Consider the following 27,799-nt stretch of genomic DNA (forward strand, 5'->3'; position numbering starts at 1 on the left):
GAGGGGTGGTATGGTAAAGGAAAAATAGTAAAGGAAAATATATAAAAATCAATTTTTAGATTTTTTATACAGTACCAGTCAAAAGTTTGGACACACCTACTCATTCAAGTGTTTTTCTTTATTTTGACAATTTTCCACATTGAAAAATAATAGTGAAGACATCAAAACTATGAGAACTCTTGGCTTTCTCAACCAGCTTCACCTGGAATGCTTTTCCAACAGTCTTTTAGGAGTTCTCACATATGCTGAGCACTTGTTGGCTGCGTCACTCCGCGATCCAACAGATCCAACCATCTAAGTTGGGTTGAGGTCGGGTGATTGTGCCTATAGAACGGTAGGAGCAAATGGAGTCGTGGTCGGATTTGCCGAAGGGAGGGCCTTGTACGCATCGCAGAGGTTAGAGTAGCGGTGATCCAGTGTATTGCCCCCACGAGTGCTACAATAAATATGCTGATAGAATTTTTGATAGCCTTGTTCTCAAATTTGCTTTGTTAAAATTCCCAGCAGCAATAAATACAGCCTCAGGATATATGGTTTCCAGTTTGCATAGAGTCCAGTGAAGTTCCTTGAGTGTCTTGGTGTATGCTTGAGGGGGAATGTACACAACTATAACGATAACTGACCAGAATTATCTTGGGAGATAATATTGCCGGCATTTGATTGTAAGGAATTCTAGGTAGGGTGAGCAGAAGGACTTGAGTTCCTTATGTTGTTATGATTACACCATGAGTCGTTAATCATGAAGCATACACCCCCACTCCTCGACAGAGAAGCCTGGTGGCTGAACCGATTCCGACAACATATCCCAAGAGAACCATGTTTCCGTGAAACAGAGAATGTTACAACCTCTGATGTCTCTGGAAGACAATCCTTGCTCGAATTTCATATCCATTGTTGTCAAGAGACTGGACATTGGCAAGTAGTATACTAGGGAGCGGTGGGCGATGTGCACGCCTATGGAGCCTGACCAGACGGCCCCTTCTGCGGCGCCATTGTTTTGGTTCGGCTTCTGGGATTAGATCCATTGTCCTGGGTGGTGGTCCAAACAGAGGTTCCGCTTCGGGAGAGTAGTATTCCTGGTCTTAATGTTGGTAAATTGATGTCGCTCTTATATCCAATAGTTCTTCCCGGCTGTATGTATTAAGACTTAGGATTTCCTGAGGTAACAATGTAAGAAATAATACATAAAAAAACAAAATACTGCATAGTTTCCTAAGGACTCGAAGCGAGGCGACCATCTCTGTCAATGCCATCTTTTATCTAGAGACTGGACATTAGCAAGTAATATACTCAGCAGCGGTGGATGGTATGCACACCTACCTCTTCTGCGGTGATGTTGTTTCAACTCAAATAAACATTTATTTGGGCCGGCCTCTGGAATCAGATCCAATGTCCTGGGTGGTGGTGCGAACAAAGGATCCGTTCCGGGAAAGTCATATTTCTGGTTGTAATGTTGGTAAATTGACGTCGCTCTGATATCCAATAGTTCTTCCTGGCTGTATGTAATAACACTTAAGATTTTCTGGGCTAACAATGTAAGAAATAATACCCCAAAAAAACAAAATGCTGCATAATTTCCTTACGATTAGAAGCGAGGCGACCATCTCTGTCGGCGCCATCGAGCCATCAGTGGTTATAGGATATAGGGGTATAGTGGCTAGGGGCAAGTGTCTCCAAGAGCTTCAGTGCTGTCCTCAAGGCATTGGTTGGATGTTTACCTACAGTTGAAGTCAGAAGTTTACATACTCTTAAGTTGGAGTCATTAAAACTTGTTTTTCAACCACTCCACAAATTTCTTTTGGCAAGTATAAACACCATGGGACCACGCAGCTGTCATACTGCTCAGGAAGGAGACGCGTTCTGTCCCCTTTGTTGGGAAATGTGCAAATGAATCCCAGAACAACAGCAAAGGACCTTGTGTAGATGCTGGAGGAAACAGGTACATAAGTATCTATATCCACAGTAAAACAAGTCCTATGTTGACATAACACGAAAAGTCGCTCAGCAAGGAAGAAGCCACTGCTCCAAAACTGCCACAAAAAAGCCAGACTACGATTTGTAAATGCACATGGGGACAAAGATCGTACTTTTTGGAGAAATGTCCTCTGGTCTGATGAAACAAAAATAGAACTGTTTGGCCATAATGACCATCGTTATATTTGGAGGAAAAAGGGAAGGCTTGCAAGCCGAATGACACCATCCCAACCGTGAAGCACAGGGGTGGCAGCATCATGCTGTGGGGGTGCTTTGCTGTAGGAGGGACTGGTGCACTTCACAAAATATCCACAAAATAAATGATGTGGATATATTGAAGCAACATCTCAGGACATCAGTCAGGAAGTTAAAGCTTGGTCGCAAATGGGTCTTCCTAATGGACAATGACACCAAGCATACTTCCAAAGTTGTGGCAAAATGGCTTAAGGACAACAAAGTCAAGGTATTGGAGTGGCCATCACAAAGCCATGATCTCAATCCTATAGAAAATGTGTGAGAAGAACTGAAAAAGCGTGTTTGAGCAAGGAGGTCTACGAACCAGCTCTGTCAGGAGGAATGGGCCAAAAGTCACCCAATTTATTGTGGGTATCTTGTGGAAGGCTTCCCGAAACGATTTACCCAAGTTAAACAATTTAAAGGCAATGCTACCAAATACTGATTGAGTGTATGTAAACTTCTGACCCAGTGGGAATGTGATGAAAGAAATAAAAGCTGAAATTAATAAATCATTCTCTCTATTTTGACATTTCACATTCTTAAAATGCGTTATTTCATAGTTTTGATGTCGTCAATATTATTCTACAATGTATAAAATACTACAAACAAAGAAACACCCTTGAATGAGTAGGTGTTCTAAAACTTTTGACCGGTTGTGTATAAATCATTGAGTTAATAAAGCCACATATAAACATGGTCTCTTTTTTGTTTTCATGAGAAAGGCAGCTCCAAATTGTAGGTATTCAGCCTAGCTCAGTGCTTTCTGTAGTGGAAGGGCAAGCCAGCAGAACATACAGAGTGTTGCTCAGTGATTGGCTCAATGTTCTGTCACTCATTGGAACACTACATCACCGTCAAGTCTAAGGGTAGAGCTAGAACACTCTAGCCCCTTGGGTGCTGCCATAAAGTTACATTAGAAGTGCCCATCCAAGACGGCTCAAGGTCATTGGCCACAGATGAAATTACATCAAATCACGTTATACCTGATGTACAGTCGTGGCCAAAAGTTTTGAGAATGACACAAATATACATTTTCACAAAGTTTGCTGCTTCAGTGTCTTTAGATATTTTTGTCAGATGTCACTATGGGATACTGAAGTATAATTACAAGCATTTCATACATGTCAAAGGCCTTTATTAAAACAATTACATGAAGTTGATGCAAAGAGTCAATATTTGCAGTGTTGACCCTTCTTTTTCAAGACCTCTGCAATCCGCCCTGGCATGCTGTCAATTAACTTCTGGGCCACATCCTGACTGATGGCAGCCAATTCTTGCATAATCAATGCTTGGAGATTGTCATAATTTGTGGGTTTTTGTTTGTCCAATCGCTTCCTGAGTTCTCAAGTTCTCAATGGGATTAAGGTCTGGGGAGCTTCCTGGCCATGGACCCAAGATATCTATGTTTTGTTCCCTGAGCAACTTTTAGCTTGTGGCAAGGTGCTCCATCATGCTGGAAAAGGCATTGTTCATCACCAAACTGTTCCTGGATGGTTGGGAGAAGTTGCTCTGAGAGGATGTGATGGTACCATTCTTTATTCATGGCTGTGTTCTTAAGCAAAATTGTGAGTGAGCCCACTCCCTTGGCTGAGAAGCAACCCCACACATGAATGGTCTCAGGATGCTTTACTGTTGGCATGACACAGGACTGATGGTATCACCTTGTCTTCTCTGGACAAGCTTTGTTCCGGATGCCCCAAACAATCGGAAAGGGGATTCATCAGAGAAAAGGACTTTACCCCATTCCTCAGCAGTCCAAGCCCTGTACATTTCACAGAATATCAGTCTGTCCCTGATGTTTTTCCTGAAGAGAAGTGTCTTCTTTGCTGCCCTTCTTGACACCAGGCCATCCTCCAAAAGTATTTGCATCACTGTGCATGCAGATGCACTCACACCTGCTTGCTGCCATTCCTGAGCAAGCTCTGTACTGGTGGTGCCGCGATCCCGCAGCGGAATCAACTTTAGGAGAAGGTCCTGGCGCTTGCTGGACTTTCTTGGGTGCTCTGAAGCCTTCTTCACAACAATTGAACCGCGCTCCTTGAAGTTCTTGATGATCCGATAAATGGTTGATTTAGGTGCAATCTTACTGGCAGCAATATCCTTGTCTGTGAAGCCCTTTTTGTGCAAAGCAATGATGACAGTGCGTGTTTCCTTGCAGGTAACCATATTTTACAGAGGAAGAACAATGATTCCATGTACCACCCTCCTTTTGAAGCTGCCAGTCTGTTATTCAAACTCAATCAGCATGACAGAGTGATCTCCAGCCTTGCCCTCATCAACACTCACACCTGTGTTAAAGAGAGAATCACTGACATGATGTCAGTTGGTCCTTTTGTGGCAGGGCTGCAATGCAGTGGAAATGTTTTTGGGGGATTCAGTTCATTTGCATGGCAAAGAGGGACTTTGTAGTTCATTGCAATTCATCTGATCACTCTTCATAACATTCTGGAGTATATGGAAATTGCCATCATACAATCTGAGGCAGACTGAAATGATGATGATGATAAGGCAGATGTTGAGGATAAATAGGATATGGGTGGCAGTAATATTGATTATGATGAAAATTATGATGTCCGAACTATAATGCTGACTGATGAAGTTGAATCAGACTGTAATTCTCAAAACCGTTGACAATGACTGTGGCTTTGATTGGACTGATCATGTCAACATCAGACTTTCAAAATCTTAGCTAGCAGTCATCATCATCATGAATCAAGTAAAATTATTTTTAATCCTTGTCATGTGAACAGAAATTATTAAGAGAAATTATAGATAAAACGTATCAGTGCTCATCGGCCTTTAGACATAAACATTACACAACAAGTTGGAAATGCAAATTCAAAAAGTGGTTTGGAAGGAATCAATGACAGTGGCTAAGTGCAAGTATTGCAAAGCAATCACTTGCCTGCTATTAAGTGGAGTGGCTGTGTGGTTCCAAATCTGAGATTAAGGGGCTCTTTTCCAAGATAAAAATGATAAACATTCAACATTGGCCATGCTGTCAATGAAGCATGATTTCTGCCGCGTTCAAAACAACTGTTAACTCAGAACTGTGAAAACTTGACTTCAGTGAGTTCAAGACAGCTGGGAAGTTGGGAATAAATTAGCTCCGATTGGGAAAATACGTTTAGAACGGTCAACCAAATCAGAAATCTGGCCTCTTTCGAGAGCTACGACCTGAAGATCAATGACATCCTCATGATTCATCCTTTTTCTGAGTTCCACGTTGTTTTGAAAGCACCATCAATCCAGAGAATGCCAGACTCTGATTACAGCATTTGCCCGTGAAGGACCGCTGCGCCACCTTCCTGTTCAAGTGAGCACAGCACAACAAGTTGTGTCCAAAAATGTATTGTATGCTGCTGCATAAATTATGTAATATGCCAGGGACATATGTATTCTGTAGCTAAGAAAGTAATACTAAGTGTATGTTGTGTAGTAAGATGTTAGAAGCCCATGTGCCTCACCCTAATAATTTTGTCTATGTACCCCTCTTAATTTCGCCTAATGTTCTGACTTGGTGGTGCACATGTAGCCTATAACCTGTTTAAGAGAAATGTAATCATTGAATATTGTAAGAACTTTCATTGTCTGCTTTTATGCCCCTTTATTTATCCTAAGTTTTTGACTTGGTGTACAGGGAGAACACTGTAAGAAAAGCCCATGTTCTGAATTCTGTTGCTGTTGCTGTACATTTCAAAAGTGCTAAACAAATAATTATAGACTACGCCCGTCCTAGCTCGCTCATAAATGTCTTAATCTAAATTATGGATTGCCTCTTATCCGCTTGTTGTCCCCTTATGCCCTAGTTTGTACATCTCAATTGTCATTACAAACCACATTTGTTTAAGTAAGTAAATGAATGAGTGAATGAACTGTTTCGCTGCCAGACAAGGCTTCGCTGATAGCCAGGTGTAGCAGTGGTAAGATGTTGGGACTTCTGTTGGGACAGCTATATATAGGTCGTTTGTGGGCAGCATTTGTCACCGTTATAGTGCAATTAATGTATTGTTTAGTGTTGTGTAGTGGCTTTGCTGGCATGCATCACCACTGTCTGATTCCGAGTTACCTTCAAAACATTGTTTTGAATATTTATCTTCCAACAATTTGACCCACAATATCGCAGGTCTCCATTTTAGCCCAATAGCAATCACCAGGAATATTATTATATATACTCCATGTTTCACTGTTGGGGAAGGGGGATCAGGTCAGACGATCAAACTTGACTAAGGTTTCCCGTCCTAGCTCGCTATTGTAGGCTGCAGCTCGATATACCCAATACATATGGCCTATAGCGCAGGCCTATATCCTTTGTTAGGCAATGTGAGCTGTTGTGCCACCAAATTATAATATTTTAAGTGCTACTCAATACCTTAACTTCTTGGTGACAGGGGGGCAGTATTGAGTAGCTTGGATGAACAAGGTGCCCAGAGTAAACTGCCTGCTACTCTGTCCCAGATGCTAATATATGCATATTATTAGTAGGATTGGATAGAAAACACTCTGAAGTTTCTAAAACTGTTTGAATGATGTCAGAACTCATATGGCAGGTGAAAACCTGAGACAAATCCAACCAGGAAGTGGGAAATCTGAGGTTTGTAGTTTCATTTAAGTGATTGCCTATCCAATATTCTGTATCTATGGGGCCAGATTGCACTTCCCAAGGCTTCCAGCAGATGTCAACAGTATTTGACATCTGTGGAAGGGTGTCGAATAAGAGCTGTTTCAACAAGTGGACTAGGCTGAGGCCAATCAGCTGTTTACTGCGCGGTCACGCGGGTTCCTTCTTTTCTCTCTGTAATGAATACGCTATTGTCCGGTTGGAATATTATTGAAGATTTATTATAAAAAGGCCCTAAGGTTTTATTTTAAACATCGTTTGACATGTTTCTACAAACTGTAATGGAACTCTTTTGACTTTTCGTCTGGATTTTGCGCTCATGCAATTGTGCCTTTGGAATAGTGAACTAAACGTGCCAACAAAACTGAGGTATTTGGACATAAATATGGACGTAATCGAACAAAACTAACATTTCTTGTGGAAGTGGGAGTCCTGGGAGTGCATTCCGACAAAGATCAGCAAAGGTAAGTGAAGATTTATAATGTTATTTATGACTTTTGTTGACTCCACAATTTGGCGGGTAACTGTATGGATTGCTTTTGTGGCTGAACGCTGTTCTCAGATGATTGAATATTGTGCTTTTGCCGTAAAGCTTTTTTGAAATCTGACACAGCGGTTGCATTAAGAACAGGTTTATCTTTAATTCTATGTAAAACATGTATCTTTCATCAAAGTTTATGATGAGTATTTCTGTTATTTGATGTGGCTTCTCTGCAATTTCTCTGGATGTTTTAGAGGCATTTCTGAACATGGCACCAATGTAAACTGAGGTTTTTGGATATAAATATGAACTTGATCGAACAAAACATACATGTATTGTGTAACATTGAGTCCTGGGAGTGTCATCTGATGAAGATCGTCAAAGGTTAGTGATTAATTGTATCTATATTTCTGCTTTTTGTGACACCTCTCTTTGGTTGGAAAATGGCTGAATGCTTTCTGTGATTAGTTGCTGACCTAACATAATGATACGTTCTGCTTTCGCCGAAAAGCCTTTTTGAAATCGGACACTGTGGTTGGATTAATGAGAATTGTATATTTAAAATGGTGTGAAATACTTGTATGTTTGAGGAATTTTAATTATGAGATTTCTGTTGTTTTGAATTTGGCACCCTGCAATTTCACTGGCTGTTGGCGAGGTGGAACGCTAGCGTCCCGAACCATCCCAGAGAGGTTAAATCATATTTTCATTCATGTGTTTTTAATGACAAAAAGGGTGGTTGAGAGGAGGGGGGGGTGAACCTAGTGCCCTGTGGGGTGAACCTAACTCCCATGTCCATCTCGGGTGGGAGACGCAATAGTTATTTTATGAAGGGCTCAATTAATTTCTGCATATCTAATTTTCCATTCTTTTTGGTACTCCATATATTCTCACATTTCCCTCGATTCCAAATCTTGACATTTGCTGTGAAGATATTTTTGGTTTTTGAGAGTGAAAGAGAGCAGTCTTTCGAGAGTACACTTGTCTTCCAACTCACCCATTCGGACCTCCGCTGCCTCGAGTCTGGTGTCAAGGTTCTGGATGGAAGTTTTCACTATTTTCTTTTCCACTGATTCAAACTGTTTGTCCACATTTTCAAAATCACCATTCACTTCTGATAATTTTTTAGCTCTGTTAAAACATCAGCAATTCCGTGCACTTCCGCCATCTGTTTATCGCACACCAGCTTGTTGTCTTGTTTCTTGTATTTACTGCCGCATCTTGTGGTCATACCTTTCACCTATCTGGGGAAAATTCACTTAATATTTTCCCCTGCAGTTTTGTAAGTTAGTAAGTTTAGTAACTTAACTTTGATACGGGGTCAAATATATCTCTTGATTTTCTGATTTAAGCTAAACTTGAATATGGATTGTTAGTTGCCAAGTCAATTATAAAATATTTATTATTGGTATGTAACTTATGAAAGTTGTATTATCAATGTTGTTTTGTATTAAAAAAACGGCACTTTAAACGTGTACATGACACTGCAACAAAATTTCACCATGGGGACAATAAAGTCAGTAAGTAATTACACCATGCCAATTTCAAGTGTATATTTCTTGAAAAGATTAAGTTATTCAGAATATTTAGGATAGTTCACTGGCTAATTTATTGATCTTTCTTCCTGGAACACCCCAGAGGAGATTGCCCTATACCTGTCACGCCCTGATATGTTTCACTTGTCTTTGTCATTGTCTCCACCCACTCCAGGTGTTGCCCATCTTTCACCTTTAACTTATTCAAAATATACATTTTTATGGCTAAGATTTACTTTGAGTGTGTAAATTGTCTGTGTAATACCTAATTATTTTTCCTTTTCCTTTGAGTAAATTGCTTTTCATTTCATTGTGTACAATGCAGTGGTATTAGGAGATTTTCAAAAATCTTTAATGCTCAAGATCTTTAATATTGTAACAACCTTGATAGGCACCTTTATCTTCACAATCATATTGGCTACAATTTCCTCACCATCTCTTGATTAATTTTTATGTGCAATCAATATTATTGGTAGCTCTGTGTTAGTCTATGGTGATCTTCTGTTGTGACCACTGTAAGAAATCTGCCGCTGACACACAATAGCACTTTCATAATTGCCTCATGTTAAAAACTATCATGTTGATCTCATGGACTGGCGGTCCTTGCTGCAACCGTAAATCCGTCTATGAATCTGAGAGTAGTTACATTTTCTCAGCCCTATTTACAAACAAAGTGGCTGTTTAAATTCGATATTATGCCTTTAATGTATCAAAATCCTGTTACTGCTCTAGCCTATGTTTGGAGGGGTGCAGTTTAACAAAAATACGTATTGTTTTTATGATCAGCTTACTACTAACATCACATCTGCAAACCCATTGACAGTGTCCTTAAAGAACCAGTCCCACATACCCTCATATTCCCCAGCGCTATCTAGTATCTTGTGTTACAAGGGTCATTTAGATTCATGCTGGCTACATGCTCAGAAGCTGTCTTTTCAAAGCATGCCCTTCCACATTCCTGGTTGAAAATATATCCATTTCAATATAGCCTTAAGACAATAATCCTATCAGTATCGGATAATAACCGATCCTCGATAACCTACCAGTCATACTTGCCATATTATAAGAAATAACAGGCACATCCAGCCCCTTCTTTGTTCACAGATGCGTAGTCTACTCATTTGTGTGCAGTACCCTGTGTGTCTGTCTTCTAATTGGTACGCACACTATATACTCAACATGCCAAGTTGGGACAGGCACTGCATTGCATTGGCATGCATTTGCCCAAGTCATGGCACACAGGCTGAGTGTGATCACACAGTGCAGATCATCTACTGTTAAGAACATGAGTCTGCAGTGTTATACCACAGTGTGCATGACAATACATATGTTGGAGGTCTTTATTTGTCTATTGTATTTTAGACGGTCTCGGTAACAATCAATCTAACTTCTTACTCATCCCGTAAAACAGATGAGTTATGTTATACATATATTCCTTTCACGGCTCTATAGTACACAGTCACCCTCTGCAGGGCAGTTGTCCGCATTAGCTCTCTCCATGTCCATAAATAACTCCTCCTCTGTCTCACACCCACCCTTCCTCTATCTGTGTCTATAGCCTGCCCCCCTTTCCCTGTGACACATACGCTAGACGTTGCATTGATTGTGCACAGAGAACCTCACACTCTTCCACCACCTAAATCTTGATTGGAGAAGGAGTGAATCGGAGCGCTTCTGTTCTTTCTGGTGGGCAAATGTATCTTCTATCTAAATTTATGTTTGACTTGTTTAGAGAGGACTGTGCCATACATGTTAGAGGCATTGTGATAGGAGGATGAGTGTTTTTGCTGACTGTCTGTTCAGATTCCATTTAGTCTATTGGACACCTGAAAGCTTATGCAGAGTAGTTCAAAACTCAGATCTTATATTCAGGATTAAGTTCAGGAAATGTTATTTTAGCTAACTGACATTCGCTGATTTTGTTGGTAGTAAGTAGTTGCAAAAATACTGTGAACTCAGAATGTTATTTGTAAATAGCATATTAACATGCATGTTTTGTCTGAATGTGGATAACTTTTTTTCTCCATCTCCTCTTTCTCTTGCTGTCTCTATCTGTCTGCAAAAAAAATGCCCTTTCAGCAAGACCTGTCTCCAGTGAAGACCCTCTGTAGTCATAATGTCCCAGCTCCTGCATGTGGAGATCCCCAACTTCAGCAGCTTCCTGCTGGAAAATCTAAATGAGCAGCGCATGCAGGACCACTACTGTGATGTGGCCGCCAGGGTCAACGGCCAGGCCTTTAAGGCCCACCACTCTGTGCTGGCCGCCAGTAGCCTCTACTTTAGAGACCTGTTCAGCGGCAGCTCCCAGAACATCTTTGAACTACCCTCCTTGGTCACCCCATCCTGCTTCCAGCAGATCCTCTACTTCAGTTACACGGGCAAGCTGTCTCAGCCTCCAGTATTTTGTGCAGTAGTTTGTGTCTGGGGGCTAGGGTCAGTCTGTTATATCTGGAGTATTTATCCTGTCTTATCCAGTGTCCTGTGTGAATTTAAGTATGCTCTCTCTAATTCTTTCTTTCTTTCTCTTTCTTTCTCTCTCCCGGAAGACCTGGTACCCGGAGTGCAGTTGTACCCTCTGGCCTCTGGGGAGCACTCTAGCCCAGGGCCCTCCAACCTCCCAGCCACCGACAGCCCCACTTCCCATCCCAACAAGGAGGAGTTTGAAGAGGAGTTCTATGGCAGCAGAAATACAAACGGAGTCAACTGAATTCAGTTGACACAATGCTGTAAATAGAAGACTCTAGCGGGTGTGTATAATGCCAGCTAATGTGTAAGGCCCTTATTTGACAATGTACAGTGCCTTGCGAAAGTATTCGGCCCCCTTGAACTTTGCGACCTTTTGCCACATTTCAGGCTTCAAACATAAAGATATAAAACTGTATTTTTTGAGAATCAACAACAAGTGGGACACAATCATGAAGTGGAACGACATTTATTGGATATTTCAAACTTTTTTAACAAATCAAAAACTGAAAAATTGGGCGTGCAAAATTATTCAGCCCCCTTAAGTTAATACTTTGTAGCGCCACCTTTTGCTGCGATTACAGCTGTAAGTCGCTTGGTTTATGTCTCTATCAGTTTTGCACATCGAGAGACTAAAATATTTTCCCATTCCTCCTTGCAAACAGCTCGAGCTCAGTGAGGTTGGATGGAGAGCATTTGTGAACAGCAGTTTTCAGTTCTTTCCACAGATTCTTGATTGGATTCAGGTCTGGACTTTGACTTGGCCATTCTAACACCTGGATATGTTTATTTTTGAACCATTCCATTGTAGATTTTGCTTTATGTTTTGGATCATTGTCTTGTTGGAAGACAAATCTCCGTCCCAGTCTCAGGTCTTTTGCAGACTCCATCAGGGTTTCTTCCAGAATGGTCCTGTATTTGGCTCCATCCATCTTCCCATCAATTTTAACTATCTTCCCTGTCCCTGCTGAAGAAAAGCAGGCCCAAACCATGATGCTGCCACCACCATGTTTGACAGTGGGGATGGTGTGTTCAAGGTGATGAGCTGTGTTGCTTTTACGCCAAACATAACGTTTTGCATTGTTGCCAAAAAGTTCAATTTTGGTTTCATCTGACCAGAGCACCTCCTTCCACATGTTTGGTGTGTCTCCCAGGTGGCTTGTGGCAAACTTTAAATTACACTTTTTATGGATATCTTTAAGAAATGGCTTTCTTCTTGCCACTCTTCCATAAAGGCCAGATTTGTGCAATATACGACTGATTGTTGTCCTATGGACAGAGTCTCCCACCTCAGCTGTAGATCTCTGCAGTTCATCCAGAGTGATCATGGGCCTCTTGGCTGCATCTCTGATCAGTCTTCTCCTTGTATGAGCTGAAAGTTTAGAGGGACGGCCAGGTCTTGGTAGATTTGCAGTGGTCTGATACTCCTTCCATTTCAATATTATCGCATGCACAGTGCTCCTTGGGATGTTTAAAGCTTGGGAAATCTTTTTGTATCCAAATCCGGCTTTAAACTTCTTCACAACAGTATCTCGGACCTGCCTGGTGTGTTCCTTGTTCTTTATGATGCTCTCTGCGCTTTTAACGGACCTCTGAGACTATCACAGTGCAGGTGCATTTATACGGAGACTTGATTACACACAGGTGGATTGTATTTATCATCATTAGTCATTTAGGTCAACATTGGATCATTCAGAGATCCTCACTGAACTTCTGGAGAGAGTTTGCTGCACTGAAAGTAAAGGGGCTGAATAATTTTGCACGCCCAATTTTTCAGTTTTTGATTTGTTCAAAAAGTTTGAAATATCCAATAAATGTCGTTCCACTTCATGATTGTGTCCCACTTGTTGATTCTTCACAAAAAAATACAGTTTTATATCTTTATGTTTGAAGCCTGAAATGTGGCAAAAGGTCGCAAAGTTCAAGGGGGCCGAATACTTTGGCAAGGCACTGTATCACTGATATGGGTGAGTGAATGTCAAGTTCACTCTTTATAGCTTACACATTTTCAAATACATAAGAATAGTGATCGTCATGAAGGAAGGATGCATTGCTAAAATATTGTGTGGACCACTGATTAAACTTGATGTTCCAGTTTGTCAGTAGCACATGGTGATGGTTTGCATTTCTCTCTCCTGGCCATCTTATGATAATAGTTTAAAAATAATGTGTCAGATAGGTTTAGGATTTGTCATGTTCAGAAAAGTCATGAAATAGCCGGAATAGCCTACTGTACATACAAAAGGACTGTTACTGTAAGGACCTTGCACGCTCTTGTGGCACAGACATGCATTTATATTTGAGAGGCCTTGAATGGGGTAAAAAGTCAAAGCATCTTTTCAAATAGAACACCCAATTAATCCCAAATAAAGATGATGAGCTGCACAAATCCACCCAAAACAACTCATTCCTTTCATTTACAGTGTTAAACAACACGCATATGTGAGAACAATATTTTTTATAAACACATTTCATTTTGGCAATATAATAAGGTTGGTAGCAACATTAAAAATTGTTGTGTAAATCTACTGCATCTCAAGTCGACGACAAAATCCACAATGCAATGCTCTCTATGTGGGCTGGCTGGCTAGCTTGGTAGCTAGCTAGTAAGCAAATGTAGCTACACACAATAATACCAAAGATAATATCAGCATGTAAATTAGGAGTCTACAATCTCACCATGTTCAACCTGCAGATGAATGTGCTTGGAAGACCTTAGACATCTGCTCAAGTTATTTCTACAGGCTCACCACAACCACAAACCCACAACCATGGACTGGAAGAGGATATGGGCCCGCCAGAGTCCCTCGTTACTGGACAAACACTCAATGCTGGACCTGTGGGGGGTTGGTGCATGCAAACCTGAACAAGTTGTTGGAGCTTCCCTTAGCAAATCATCAGTAACAATAACAGGGACATCTGGACAGCCCAGGAATGTGTACTGGACAAAGACTTTTAATGTACCTCTGCTTGACTCTGACATGGTGCTGTTCGTTGATGGTTCTGCTTATATTGATCAAAGCACAGGGAAGAAACATGTAGGATTTGCTGTAGTAGATGTGAAAGGTGATATTGAGGTTATACGGCCCCTACCAGACCATCTATCAGCGCAACAGGCAGATATATATTAGCTCTGACCACAGCTTGTGAATTGGGGGAAGGGAAGGCCTTTACTGGCTACTCAGACTCAGCATATGCTATTGGGGCTTGTTTGTCCTCGTCAATCATTGGCTCATTGGTGAAATTAGCATTATGACAATATCTTTAATTAAATCATTCAAAAGCCTTTATTAATGCAATTGCAGACAGAAGTTGAAAATCAGGAACATGGCACTCATGTTTCCGAGTAAGTTCTGCATCAAACAAAAGGTCTAAAGTTGATAAGTTACACCCTAAGTCTAGCCCTGGTGATGTCACTACCTACGTCATTATCTTTTAACTCCTGAGACCAAAACCATGACTACCAAGCTATATAAACAATGGCTTTTAGTTTTATCTAAAAACGTAGCTCCCCAAAGTTGATTTATTGTGGAATGTTTGACTAGTCTTATCTCCTTCACTTCCCTGCAGAGTTCTGTCTCAGTCACACATTTCTAAGAGGGGTATTTTTTTATAATAGGCAGAGAGAGAGAGAGAGAGAACTATAAAACAACTGTGAAACAATTCTAAACCTCTATAATGAACATGTATATTGTTAATATGTAGGTCTTATTACCCCTCCCCTTCTATTAATTCAACATAAGTATAATCCATTATTCTAATACATCAAACATTTTGGTACAACCCTTATCATGACACCTAGGTGAACCGGACAGATGCTACGTGAAAACCTAACACGTTGGCTATTGGTAAGGTTGAGGCATACACTGGTTGGTGTGATAATGCTAGAATTGGTAACAGCGGCCAAATTGGCTGTTTCCCGTTGTCACACACATGCATTTTATTTTTTTAGTTGTTTCATTTGAAACTACTGAGCTTAAGAAACAGCAGCAGGCTGATATTCTCAATCACCAGGTGCCTGCCTCATGATGCCATCTATTTTGTGAAGTGCACCAGTCCCTCCTGCAGCAAAGCACCCCCACAACATGATGCTGCCACCCCCGTGCTTTATGGTTGGAATGGTGTTCTTCGGCTTGCAAGCCTCCCCCTTTTTCATCCAAACATTATGATGGCAAATATAGCCAAACAGTTCTATTGTTGTTTCATCAGACCAGAGGACATTTCTCCAAAAAGTACGATCTCTGTCCCAATGTGCAGTTGCAAACCGTAGTCTGGCTTTTTTATGGCAGTTTTGGAGCTATGGCTTCTTCCTTGCTGAGCGGCCTTTCAGGTTATGGCAATATAGGACTTGTTTTACTGTGGATATAGATACTTTTGTACCTGTTTCCTCCAGCATCTTCACAAGGTCCTTTGCTGTTGTTCTGAGATTAATTTGCATTTTTAGCACCAAAGTATGTTAATCTCTAGGAGACAGAACGCGTCTCCTTCCTGAGCGGTGTGACAGCTGCATGGTCCCATGGTGTTTATACTTGCGTGCTATTGTTTTTACAGATGAACGTGGTACCTTCATGCGTTTGGAAATTGCTCCCAAGGATGAACCAGAATTGTGGAGGTCTACAATTTTTTTTTCCTGATGTCAACGCTGATTTCTTTTAATTTTCCCATGATATCATGCAAAGAAGCATTACGTTTGAAGGTAAACCTTGAAATATATCCACAGGTACACATGCAATTGACTCAAATGATGTCAATTAGCCTATCAGAAGGTTCTAAAGCCGTGACATCATTTTCTGAAATTTTCCAAGCTGTTTAAAGGCACAAACAATTTAGTGTATTCTGACCTACTGGAATACAGTGAATTATAAGTTAAATAATCTGTCTCAAATCAAATCAAATCTAATTTTATTTGTCACATACACATGGTTAGCAGATGTTAATGCGAGTGTAGTCGAAATGCTTGTGCTTCTAGTTCCGACAATGCAGTGATAACCAACAAGTAATCTAACTAACAATTCCAAAACTACTGTCTTAAACACAGTGTAAGGGGATAAAGAATGTGTACATAAGGATATATGAATGAGTGATGGTACAGGGCAGCATACAGTAGATGGTATCGAGTACAGTATGTACATATGAGATGAGTATGTAGACAAAGTAAACAAAGTGGCATAGTTAAAGTGGCTAGTGATACATGTATTACATAAGGATGCAGTCGATGACATAGAGTACAGTATATACGTATGCATATGAGATTAATAATGTAGGGTAAGTAACATTATATAAGGTAGCATTGTTTAAAGTGGCTAGTGATATATTTACATAATTTCCCATCAACTCCCATTATTAAAGTGGCTGGAGTTGGGTCAGTGTCAATGTCAGTGTGTTGGCAGCAGCCACTCAATGTTAGTGGTGGCTGTTTAACAGTCTGATGGCCTTGAGATAGAAGCTGTTTTTCAGTTTCTCGGTCCCAGCTTTGATGCACCTGTACTGACCTCGCCTTCTGGATGATAGCGGGGTGAACAGGCAGTGGCTCGGGTGGTTGATGTCCTTGATGATCTTTATGGCCTTCCTGTAACATCGGGTGGTGTAGGTGTCCTGGAGGGCAGGTAGTTTGCCCCCGGTGATGCGTTGTGCAGACCTCACTACCCTCTGGAGAGCCTTACGGTTGAGGGCGGAGCAGTTGCCGTACCAGGCGGTGATACAGCCCGCCAGGATGCTCTCGATTGTGCATCTGTAGAAGTTTGTGAGTGCTTTTGGTGACAAGCCGAATTTCTTCAGCCTCCTGAGGTTGAAGAGGCGCTGCTGCACCTTCTTCACGACGCTGTCAGTGTGAGTGGACCAATTCAGTTTTTTTGTAAACAATTGTTGGGAAAATTACTTTTGTCATGCAAAAAGTAGATGTCCTAACCGACTTTGCAGAGTCGTTGAAAAACGAGTTTCAATGATTCCAACCTAAGTGTATGTAAACTTCTGACAACTGTACAAATGACAACTACATCACACCTGCCCAGACCCACCTGTTCATGCCTCAATCACTCTAAGCCACATGGCCTCAAACTGCACCATTTTGTTTCTATCCATCGCCCACACGCACTTTCAACATGTGAATAATAAAGCATTTAATGGCTGACATTGGTTGATTTTCAGGTTTTAAGTATATGTTTTTTAGGATAATTGATGAGAAAAGTATCATCCAACCCATCTCACTGCACCCTTATACAGAGCATTCGGAAAGTTTTCAAAGCCCTTGACTTTTTCCACATTTCGTTACGTTACAACTTTATTCTGAAATGGATCCAATAAATGTTTTCCCCCTCATCAATCTACACACAAAACCCCATAATGAGAAAGCAAAGACAGGTTTTGAGAATGTTTTGAACATTAATTAAAAATTAAAAACTGAAATATCACATTTACATAAGTATTCAGACCCTTTACTCAGTACTGTGTTGAAACACCTTTGGCAGCGATTACAGCCTTTGAGTCTTCTTGGGGTATGACGCTAAAAGCTTGGAACACCTGTATTTGGGAAGTTTCTCTCATTCTTCTCTGCAGATCCTCTCAAGCTCTGTCAGGTTGAATGGGGAGCATCGCTGCACAGCTATCTTTAGGTCTCTCCAGAGATGTTCGATCGGATTCAAGTCTGGGCTCTGGCTGGGCCACTCAAGGACATTGTCTTGACTGTGTGCTTAGAGTTGTTGTCCTGTTGGAAGGTGAACCTTCGCCCCAGTCTGAGGTCCTGAGCGCTCTGGAGCAGGTTTTCATCAAAGATTCTCTCTGTACTTTGCTCCGTTCATCTTTCCCTCGACATAGTCCCTGCCGCTGAAAAACGTCCCCACAGCATGATGCTACCATCACCATGCTTCACCGTAGGGCTGTCATGTGCCTTTTACTGAGGAGTGGCTTCCGTCTGGCCACTATAAATTAAAGGCCTGATTGGTGGAGTACTGCAGAGACGTTTGTCCTTCTGGAAGTTTCTCCCAAAGCCACAGAGGAACTCTGGAGCTCTGTCAGAGTGACCATCGGGGTCTTGGTCACCTCCCTGACCAAGGCCCTTCTCCCCTGATTACTCAGTTTGGCCGGGCGACCAGCTCTAGGAAGTCTTGGTGGTTCCAAACTTCTCCCATTGTCACGCCCTGGCCTTAGTTATCTTTGTTTTCTTTATTATTTTGGTTAGGCCAGGGTGTGATATGGGTGATTTATGTGTTTTGTCTTGTCTAGTTTTTTTTTGTAGATTTATGGGGTTGTGTTCAGTTTAGGTGTCTAGGAAAGTCTATGATTGCCTAGATTGGTTCTCAATCAGAGGTAGGTGTTTATTGTTGTCTCTGATTGGGAACCATACTTAGGCAGCCATATTCTTTGGGTATTTTGTGGGTGATTGTTTCCTGTCTTTGTGTTTTATGCACCAGTTAGGACTGTTACGGTTTTTACGTTTATTGTTTTGTAGTTTGTTCATGTTTGAGTTTTCTTATTAAAGAACCATGAACTATAACCACGCTGCGTTTTGGTCCGTCTCTCCTTCGCATGAAGAAAGCCGTTACACCCATTTAAGAATGGAGGCCACTGTTTTCTTCAATGCTGCAGACATGTTTACGTACCCTTCCCCAGATCTGTGCCTCTACACAATCCTGTATTGGCGCTCCTTTGACCTCATGCCTTGGTTTCTGCTCTGACATGCACTGTCAATTGTGGGACCTTATATAGACAGATGTGTGCCTTTCCAAAGTATGTCCAATCAATTGAATTTACCACAGGTAAATTTACCACAGGACTCCAATCAAGTTGTACAAACATCTGAAGGATGATCAATGGAAACAGGATTCACGTGAGCTTAATTTTGAGTCTCATAGCAAAGGGTCTGAATACAGTGCCCTCCTTGGTAAGTATGAGCAACACGGGCTGTGAAAAAACATCTTCATTGTTTATCCTCTTGATCTTTCATTCAAAATATTCACAAAACTCTAACCTTTAATTAAAGTAAAATAATTGAAAGAAAAAATGTATTATCATAAAAAAATATTTTTCTCAAATATGTGTGCCACAATTATTGGCACCCCTTCATTCAATACTTTGTGCAACCTCCCTTTGCCAAAATAACAGCTCTGACTCGTACAATACAATGCAAGGGATTCATTCCTCCATACAGAATCTCCAGATGCTTCAGATTCCGAGGTCCACGCTTGAGGATCCCACAGGTTTTTTTATGGGGTTTAGGTCAGGGGACTGGGATGGCCATGGCAAAACCTTCATTCTGTGCTCAATGAACCATTTTTGTGTTGATTTTGAGGTGTGCTTTTGGAATTGTCCTCCTGGAAGATCCAACCACGGCTCAGTTTAAGCTTCCTAGCAGTGGCAGTCAGGTTTTGATTTAATATCTGCTGTTACTAGTTTTCCAGGGCCTTTGGAAGAAAAACAGCCCGCAACATCAAAGATCCACCACCATACCTCACAGTGGGGATGAGGTACATTTCTGCATGGCTATCTTTCTGTCTACATCAAACCCACCTCTGGTGTTTGTTTCCAAAAAGCTCTATTTTGGTCTCATCTTTTTTTATGACAACCCTCCCAAACAACTTGTGTAGGTGGCGTCTGATTGTAGTTTTGGAGAATTTCTGTCCCAAGACACAACTAATGTCCTCGTCCAGGTCACTTTTTGACATCTACAGTTGCTTCAAACTTTTTTATTATTTCCCTGATGGTGGAAATGGGAATTTTCAACCATTGAGCTATTATAGCCATTAACTGATTTGTGCAGCTCAACAACCTTTTGTCGCACATCATTACTGTATTCTCGGGTCTTTCCCATAGTGATGGATGACTATGGGAGCTTGGCCTGTATGTCACCTCATATTTATACCCCAGTGAATCAGGAAGTCAAAGCGTACTACTTAAGTGTTCCTAATGACTCCGGTAAAACTTAAAAAGTAAACTATGAATGGGTATACATTTCCGTTAGATTTAACTCATAATCATTTTTAGTTGTGCCAATAATTGGTACACATGTTTCCGAGAAAACTAATGATTTTATTTATTTCACATAATTTTCTTTCAATCATTTGACATCAATTAAAGCTTTGATTTTTGTGAATATTTTGAATGAAAAGACTAAAAGGATAATCAGAAAATACATTTTTTTCACAGCCCGTTTCACAGCCCGTTTCACAGCCCGTTTTGCTTATATTTACCAAGGGTGGCAATATTAGTGGAGGGCACTGTAAATAACACAGTTCTCTTTTTATTTGTATTACATTTGCTCAAATTTAAAAAATAAAAAATAAAAAGTTTTTGCTTTGTCGTTATGTAGATGCATGAGGACAACTTCTAATTTAATCCAATTTAGAATGAGGCTGTAATGTAACAAAATGTGGAAAAAGTCAAGGGGAATAAATACTTTCTGAATGCACAGTATGCCATGTCTTGAAATATACAGAGATTAAAAGTTCATTGCTGTTGTAATACTTCTGACAGCCACATTTTTAACTCCACCCGTAACTTTTAGAATTTATAATATTCCCAGAAGGCATGGATTTTTTCTAACCTAATGAAAAATAAACCAGGTAATCTAATTTAATTTTGGGGCTGCATGTGGTTAGAGTGGTTAGAGCATTGGGCCAAAAGGTTACTGGATCGAATCCCCGAACTGACAATGTAAAAATCTGTGTTCTGCCCCTGAACAAGGCAGTTAACCCACTTTTCCCCGGTAGGCTGTCATTGTAAATAAGAATTTGTTCTTAACTGACTTGCCTAGTTAAATAAAAGGTTCAAAAAAAATGTTTTACTGCAGGCCTAAAACCTATAGGTTTAACCTTCTGAATGAATGATTATATTGATGAGTTCCGCGAGGTGATCCGTTACCCAAAAAGAAAATATCAATTTATTTAGCCTCATTGTTTTTGACTACAGACAGTAGGCTATTATTCATGAAAAATGCATCAATCCCTACAAATATATTAATTTATTATAATCCACATTCAAACTAAATTAGCTGTAGCGATAGGAGAGACTGCATGCTAAAGACAATCAGAAAGAATGTGTCTTTAACCCTGCATTATAATATAACTTATTTTGAATGACAGCCAGGAATGAGTGAGTCAATCAGCCTTATGCTGTTCCTGCATCCGTTGCTTATTTGAGTATTTGTTTAATATATCCTACTGATTTAAAATCACCAAGCCTCATGCAACCGCAAGATTTTAGATAAAGCCATTTCACAAATCAGGCTGTTTTTAAACTTTGCTATGTATTTACATGTATTTTTAATTAGAACAGACTCTCTGGTTTTACTAATACTTTATTTAGTATTGTTTACACTGTTCCAAACTGGCAGATACATTATATTGTTATCTAACAGCACCTGTTTGTCATGCAACAGTATCTCTTGATCTTTTGACTATGATTTTACATGAGGCTTAATTCACATGATATGCCTAATATAAGTATATCCACTAGGCTAATAAATAATCTGATTTTTCCTTTAGATTATTTAATTGACCTATATTATGTTAATTCAAGTTCTCTTTGGAGCACATGCTAGCGATTTGGAGTTGTTGAACGGGAGTGTCAAAATGTATTAGAATTGAAGTTGAATGATGAGGATGAAGAAGAGTGATTACATTTAGAACAATAGTGTAAGAATTGCTCTTCCTCTGTCCTTTGCGCAGACTCTATTTTGTTTCTACTTTGTCAGAAGAAGCTGTAACTGGACCGTAGCGTATTACTTACTTAAACTGTTGTTACACTAAGGTTTTTATTCTAAGAGAAACAAAAATGGTCTGTTATATTCCATTATATTCTTAAAATATACACTACCGTTCAATAGTTTTTGAAAGAAAAGCAAATTTTTTTGTCCATTAGACTAACATCAAATTGATCAGAAATACAGTGTAGAAATTGTTTCCAGCTACTATTGTAGCTGGAAACGGCAGATTTTTTATGAAATATCTACATAGGCGTACAGAGGTCCATTATCAGCAACCATCACTCCTGTGTTCCAATGGCACACTGTGTTAGCTATTATTTTAAAAAGCTAATTGATCATTAGAAAACCCTTTTGCAATTATGTTAGCACAGCTGAAAACTGTTGTTCTGTTTAAAGAAGCAATAAAACTGTCTGTCTTTAGACTAGTTGAGTATCTAGAGCATCAGCATTTGTGGGTTCGATTACAGGCTCAAAATGGCCAGAAACAAAGACCTTTCTTCTGAAACTCGTCAGTTTATTCTTGTTCTGAGAAATGAAGGCTATTCCACGTGAGAAATTACTATTATTATCTCGTACAACGTTGTGTACTACTCCCTTCATAGAACAGAGCAAACTGTCTCTAACCAGAATAGAAAGAAGAGTGGGAGGCCCCGTTGCACATCTAAGCAAGAGGACAAGTATATTAGAGTGTCTAGTCTGAGAAACAGACACCTCACAAGTCCTCAACTGGCAGCTTCATTAAATAGTACCCACAAAACACCAGTCTCAACGACAACAGTGAAGACGAGACTTTTCCAGCTACAATAGTCATTTACAACATTAACAATATCTACACTGTATTTCTGATCAATTTGATGTTATATTGATGGACAAAAAATGTACTTTCTTTAAGAAACAAGGACATTTCTAAGTCAGCCTAAACTTTTGAAAAAAAGTTTGAGTTGACTGAATATAAACAAATGAACAAGTTGATGGCGAAGCCGTAAGGCCTCCACTCCTAAGCACAGATGAAAATATGTGGAACCTTTTTATTTTATTTTTAAGACCGGAGCTATTTAATATAGGTGTTTTATTTATTACATTTACTTGTGGAATGTTACCGAATAGATAAAAACAATAGAAAGAATTATCTGGTGACATTGGTAGAGAGTCAGGTGGAGAATGTGTAATGAGTACTCAGCGAGAAAAAGGTGTGGATTCAAGCAGAGTGCGGCAGAAGTTTATTACGCTTTCGCAAAAGGCAGGAATCGTGGTCACAGGCAGGCAATGGTCAAACACAGGTAGGCAGTCAAAACAAATAATACCTCACAACCATACAAACAGAAATAACTGAACTAAATAGGGAGCTGATGAGACCAGGTGAGAACCAGTGGGCTTTGTGATGAATGAGCCCTCTGAATCAATGAATGAAGGAGCCGAGTTGGCTTTTTTTTGCCAAAATGTCATTTTAGCTGCCCCAAAGCTTTTTTACTATCAATCTTTATGTAATTTATTTTTGTTTCATAGTGTAGTTTATTTATCTTTTTATTTAGTTTAGTCACATGATTTCTTAATTTGCAGTATGTTTGCCAATCAGTTGGGCTATCAGACATAATTGCCATACATTTTGCCTCATCCCTCTCAACCATTCAACCCCTCATCAATCCTATGTGACTGAACAGATTTTACAAAAGTACCTATATCCACAGTAAAACGAGCCCTATATCGACATAACCTGAAAGGCTGCTCAGCAAGGAAGAAGCCACTGCTCCAGAACCGCCATAAAAAAGCCAGACTACCGTTTGCAAATGCGCATGGGGACAAAGATTGTATTTTTTGGTCTGGTCTGATGAAACAAAAATATAACTGTTTGGCCATATTTACTATCATTATGTTTGGAGGAAAAAGAGGGAGACTTGCAAGCCAAAGAACACCATCCCAACCGTGAAGCACGGGGGTGGCAGCATCATGTTGTGGGGGTGCTTTGCTGCAGGAGGGACTGGTGCACTTCTCAAAATAGATGGCATCATGAGGTAGGAAAATTATGTGGATACATTGAAGCAACATCTCAAGACATCAGTCAGGAAGTTAAAGCTTGGTCGCAAATGGCTCTTCCAAATGGACAATGACCCCAAGCATACTTCCAAAGTTGTGGCAAAATGGCTTAAAAATGGCTTAAGGACAACAAAGTCAAGGTATTGGAGTGGCCATCACAAAGCCCTCAATTCTATAGAAAATTTGTGGGCAGAAATGAAAAAGCGTGTGCGAGCAAGGAGGCCTACAAACCTGACTCAGTTAAACCAGCTCTGTCAGGAAGAATGGGCCAAAATTTACCCAACTTATTGCTACCAGAAATGTTTGGCCCAAGTTAAACAATTGAAAGGCAATGCTACCAAATACTAATTGAGTGTATGTAAACTTATGACCCACTGGGAATGTGAAGAAATAAACTTTCATGTGCCTTAATAACAAACATGTATGCCATCTGTAAATACGAATAAAACTATTATATTACAAGCAAGTTGGTTTAGCCATGGAAAAAGCGAGGAACCTTCCTGCTAGCCTTGATTGGCTGAGATAATGGATGGGCTGGACATTGCGAGAGATGAGTTTGGATTGGTCTGCCATGTAGCACGCTTCTGTCAATAACATGAACTGGTCATCGTATTTATAGATGGCATTCATGTTTGTGTAGGTAATGCTTTCCAAAATGTTTTTTTTTGATAAAGATATCACATTGTAGAACTGAAAAAAAGTGTTGCTCTCCACTTTCCAGAGGACCGAGTTTTGAAATCAGTGGAATGCCAGGTGGAATTAGAGTATGATAACAAAGGAGATGGAGAAAATTCTGGCATTTGATTGCAAATATGCAGAGGGAGATGAAAAGAAAACACACAGAAGACTGTTGTATAAAACACCTGTCTCCAGATTACATCTTCAAACTAAGACAGAGAGGGTATATGGGTAAGAGAGTCCAGCTAGCTACATTTTCAGATATTATACATTTCTAATTTTTTCGGAAAGTTGTTTACATTTCAAGTTAAAGTGTACTGTTAGCTAGCTAGGTAACGTTGACTGGCTGGCTTTTTAGCTAGCTACCGTTACATGTATAATCTGTACAGCAATATTATTCGTATCTCAGATCCATTTGCATTGTTAGTTATAGCCTAATGTTAGCTAGCTAGCTAACATTGAACCTGGTTGGTTAGCTAAATGCAGATTCATGCAGGGTACTAATGTTATGATTTGGGATTATTGGTAATTGTTTAGCTAGCTAGCTAGCTAGCTACACGTTCACTATGCAAGTAACCATTTCACTACACCTTCTGTATCCTGTGCATGTGACAAATAACCATTGATTTTATTTGATATAGTATGTGTTGACCAGAGATGGTATTGTGAAGAACATGACCTGCACCAAAGTCAAATTAGGATATAACGTTAGGCCAATGAGACAGTGTACAAGTTCTAAAATTATCTGGTAGAATGCCCTGCTTTTCATCACACTCACAACCATAAGCTATTTTCTCTAATTGGCTCGCCATTAACTTGTAAATAATGATCTTGTTGTGAGTTTATTTTCCTGTAAAAATTAAGACAAATTAGCTGTATGATATGGTCATTATTTGAACTGGCTAGCCAGATAACTTAACATTAGCTAGCTAGCTAACAAGCTAGAAGTGAACCAAAACATTGTTTAGAAAGTTGCTTTCAGAAACCATGTTCATATTGTTTAGAAAGTTGCTTTCAGAAACAATGTTCATTTTGGGAAATGTCTTTACTTTAGCATAACGTTTCCTAAATAAGCTCATGGTTCTATTTAACATTATTCTGGGAATGTTGTAAGAAATGGTGTGACGTTAGGAATGTTCTCAAATAGTTACAAGAACTTTAGGAAACAATTATTTTGGTTCTATTTTTTTAAATGTTTGACTATATTCTGAGAACGTTCTCAGAAATGGTGTGAATTAGGAATGTTTTAAAAACATAAAGACAATTTAGAGAAACATTTTTTGGGGGGGGGTATAATCTGCAGTTGCTATATCAATTTTGGGGCATTTAAAGTAATGATATAAAGCCATTGATTCTACCCCATCAGAAACCAAAATATGAGCTTGTTTTACTTCAGAGTTTGTCAATAATGTAATTGTCAACAAACACTGTATAGCTTGAAAACACAGTAGAGATGTATCATTTTGAACTCATGGATGGTCAGTTCTTGCATCGATAGCTCCATCCATGAATTTGAGAGTGGTTACATTTTTCCAGCCCCATCCCTGAGCTGTTTGCCGCTTTAAGGTTTCTGTATGGTTCTATTGAAAAAACATCCCACTGGGTACACACTGGTTGAATCAACATTGTACCGTAATGTGAACGACTAACGTGTGAAATGCCAATAGTGCGCAGTTATCAAAAGTGTTACTTGTAAATTTCTGCTTCAGCCACAACTGCTTTTTAAATAGAATATTAACATTGGCTGAGAAGGTGCCTTGCTCAATCAGTGTAACCTTTATATGGCTAATTACAATAGCTAATGTGGTTAATGAGTAGAAGTCTATTTGTAAAAGTATACTTGAAACACATTATAAATACAATTTTATTGTAAATTATATAAATAAATGATATTTTATTGTAAAGATTAGAATTTTTTAAATTCTAATTCAAATACCATTATATTATATTTGTAATTTATGAGTCATATACAGTACCAGTACCAAAACTTTGGATCAATTTGACAACAGCCGGTGAAATGGCAGAGCGACAAATTCAAATTAAGTTATTAGAAATATTTAACTTTCATCCAATCAGAAGTGCAATACACCAAATTAAAGGTTTACTTCTTGTTAATGCAGCCACCATGTCATATTTCAAAAATACTTTACGGCGAAAGCAAACCATGCTATTATCTGAGGATAGCACCCCATCACCCCATCGCTCCCGCCAGGAGCGTCACAAAACTCAGAAATAACTATATAATTCATGCCTTACCTTTGAAGAGCTTCTTCTGTTGGCACTCCAATATGTCCCATAAACATCACAAATAAATATCACAGATAAATTCTGTCGTTATATATCCAAAATGTCCATTTATTTGGTGTGTTTGATTCTGAAAAACACTGGTTCCAACTCACCCGACATGACTACACATTATCTAATAAGTTACCTGTAAACTTTGTCCAAACATTTCAAACAACTTTCCTAATCCAACTTTAGGTATTTGTTTACATAAATAATCAATAATATTTCAGTTGGGATAAACTGTGTTCAATAGCGGATAAAAACAAAGTGGAGCGAGCTTTCAGGTTGTGCTTTTTCATAAAGCTCTGACAAAGGCCGTGAGGCTGATACGTAAAGCTTATTAAATATCAGTGATACTATCAAGAGCAGTGTGCAGTTTCCTTTTTCCTTCATCTTGTTCAATTGTTGCCATGCACCTGCAAATAATATTGCTCAAATGTGCAAGTGCCTTTTGAATTTTGTACTTCTTCATTACTCAAAGGAAAAACGTCAACCAATTTCCAAGACTGTTGACATCTAGTGGAAGCAATAGGAACTGCAAGTGCCTTAGAAATCTAGATTCACACAGAAAACCCATTGAAAACACTGTCACCTCAAAACAAAATCCTGGAGGTTTGTCCTCGGGGTTTTGCCTGACAAATCAGTTATGTTATACTCACAGACATTATTCAAACAGTTTTAGAAACTTCAGAGTGTTTTCTATCCACAACTACTAATAATATGCATATCCTAGCTTCTGGGCCTGAGTAGCAGGCAGCTTTACTTTGGGCACGCTTTTTCATCCGGATGTG

At 39.6% G+C, this 27,799-nt stretch overlaps 1 protein-coding gene and 1 long non-coding RNA gene across 2 annotated transcripts in view; both read left to right on the forward strand.

Moving 5' to 3' along the window:
• LOC127911657 (uncharacterized) overlaps positions 1–13,141 on the forward strand; it is a 61,146-nt gene extending 48,005 nt beyond the window's left edge. Inside the window, exon 2 of the long non-coding RNA XR_008078777.1 lies at positions 12,466–13,141. This is a non-coding gene — a long non-coding RNA (uncharacterized LOC127911657). The remainder of the gene's footprint in view (positions 1–12,465) is intronic.
• LOC118357888 (nucleus accumbens-associated protein 2-like) lies at positions 10,435–13,141 on the forward strand. Its single transcript, XM_035735198.2, has 2 exons — positions 10,435–10,534; positions 10,928–13,141. Exon 2 carries the CDS (start codon positions 10,965–10,967, stop codon positions 11,553–11,555), a length of 591 nt encoding a protein of 196 aa, XP_035591091.1. The 5' UTR covers positions 10,435–10,534; positions 10,928–10,964; the 3' UTR covers positions 11,556–13,141.
• Positions 13,142–27,799: the final 14,658 nt, after the last annotated feature.

The sequence above is a fragment of the Oncorhynchus keta genome, chromosome 25, assembly GCF_023373465.1.
Source record: "Oncorhynchus keta strain PuntledgeMale-10-30-2019 chromosome 25, Oket_V2, whole genome shotgun sequence".
Lineage (NCBI taxonomy): Eukaryota > Metazoa > Chordata > Actinopteri > Salmoniformes > Salmonidae > Oncorhynchus > Oncorhynchus keta.

Bases quoted from the DNA above. Each gene is read 5' to 3' on its own strand.
- LOC118357888 (XM_035735198.2), top strand. From the start codon at position 10,965: ATGTCCCAGCTCCTGCATGTGGAGATCCCCAACTTCAGCAGCTTCCTG.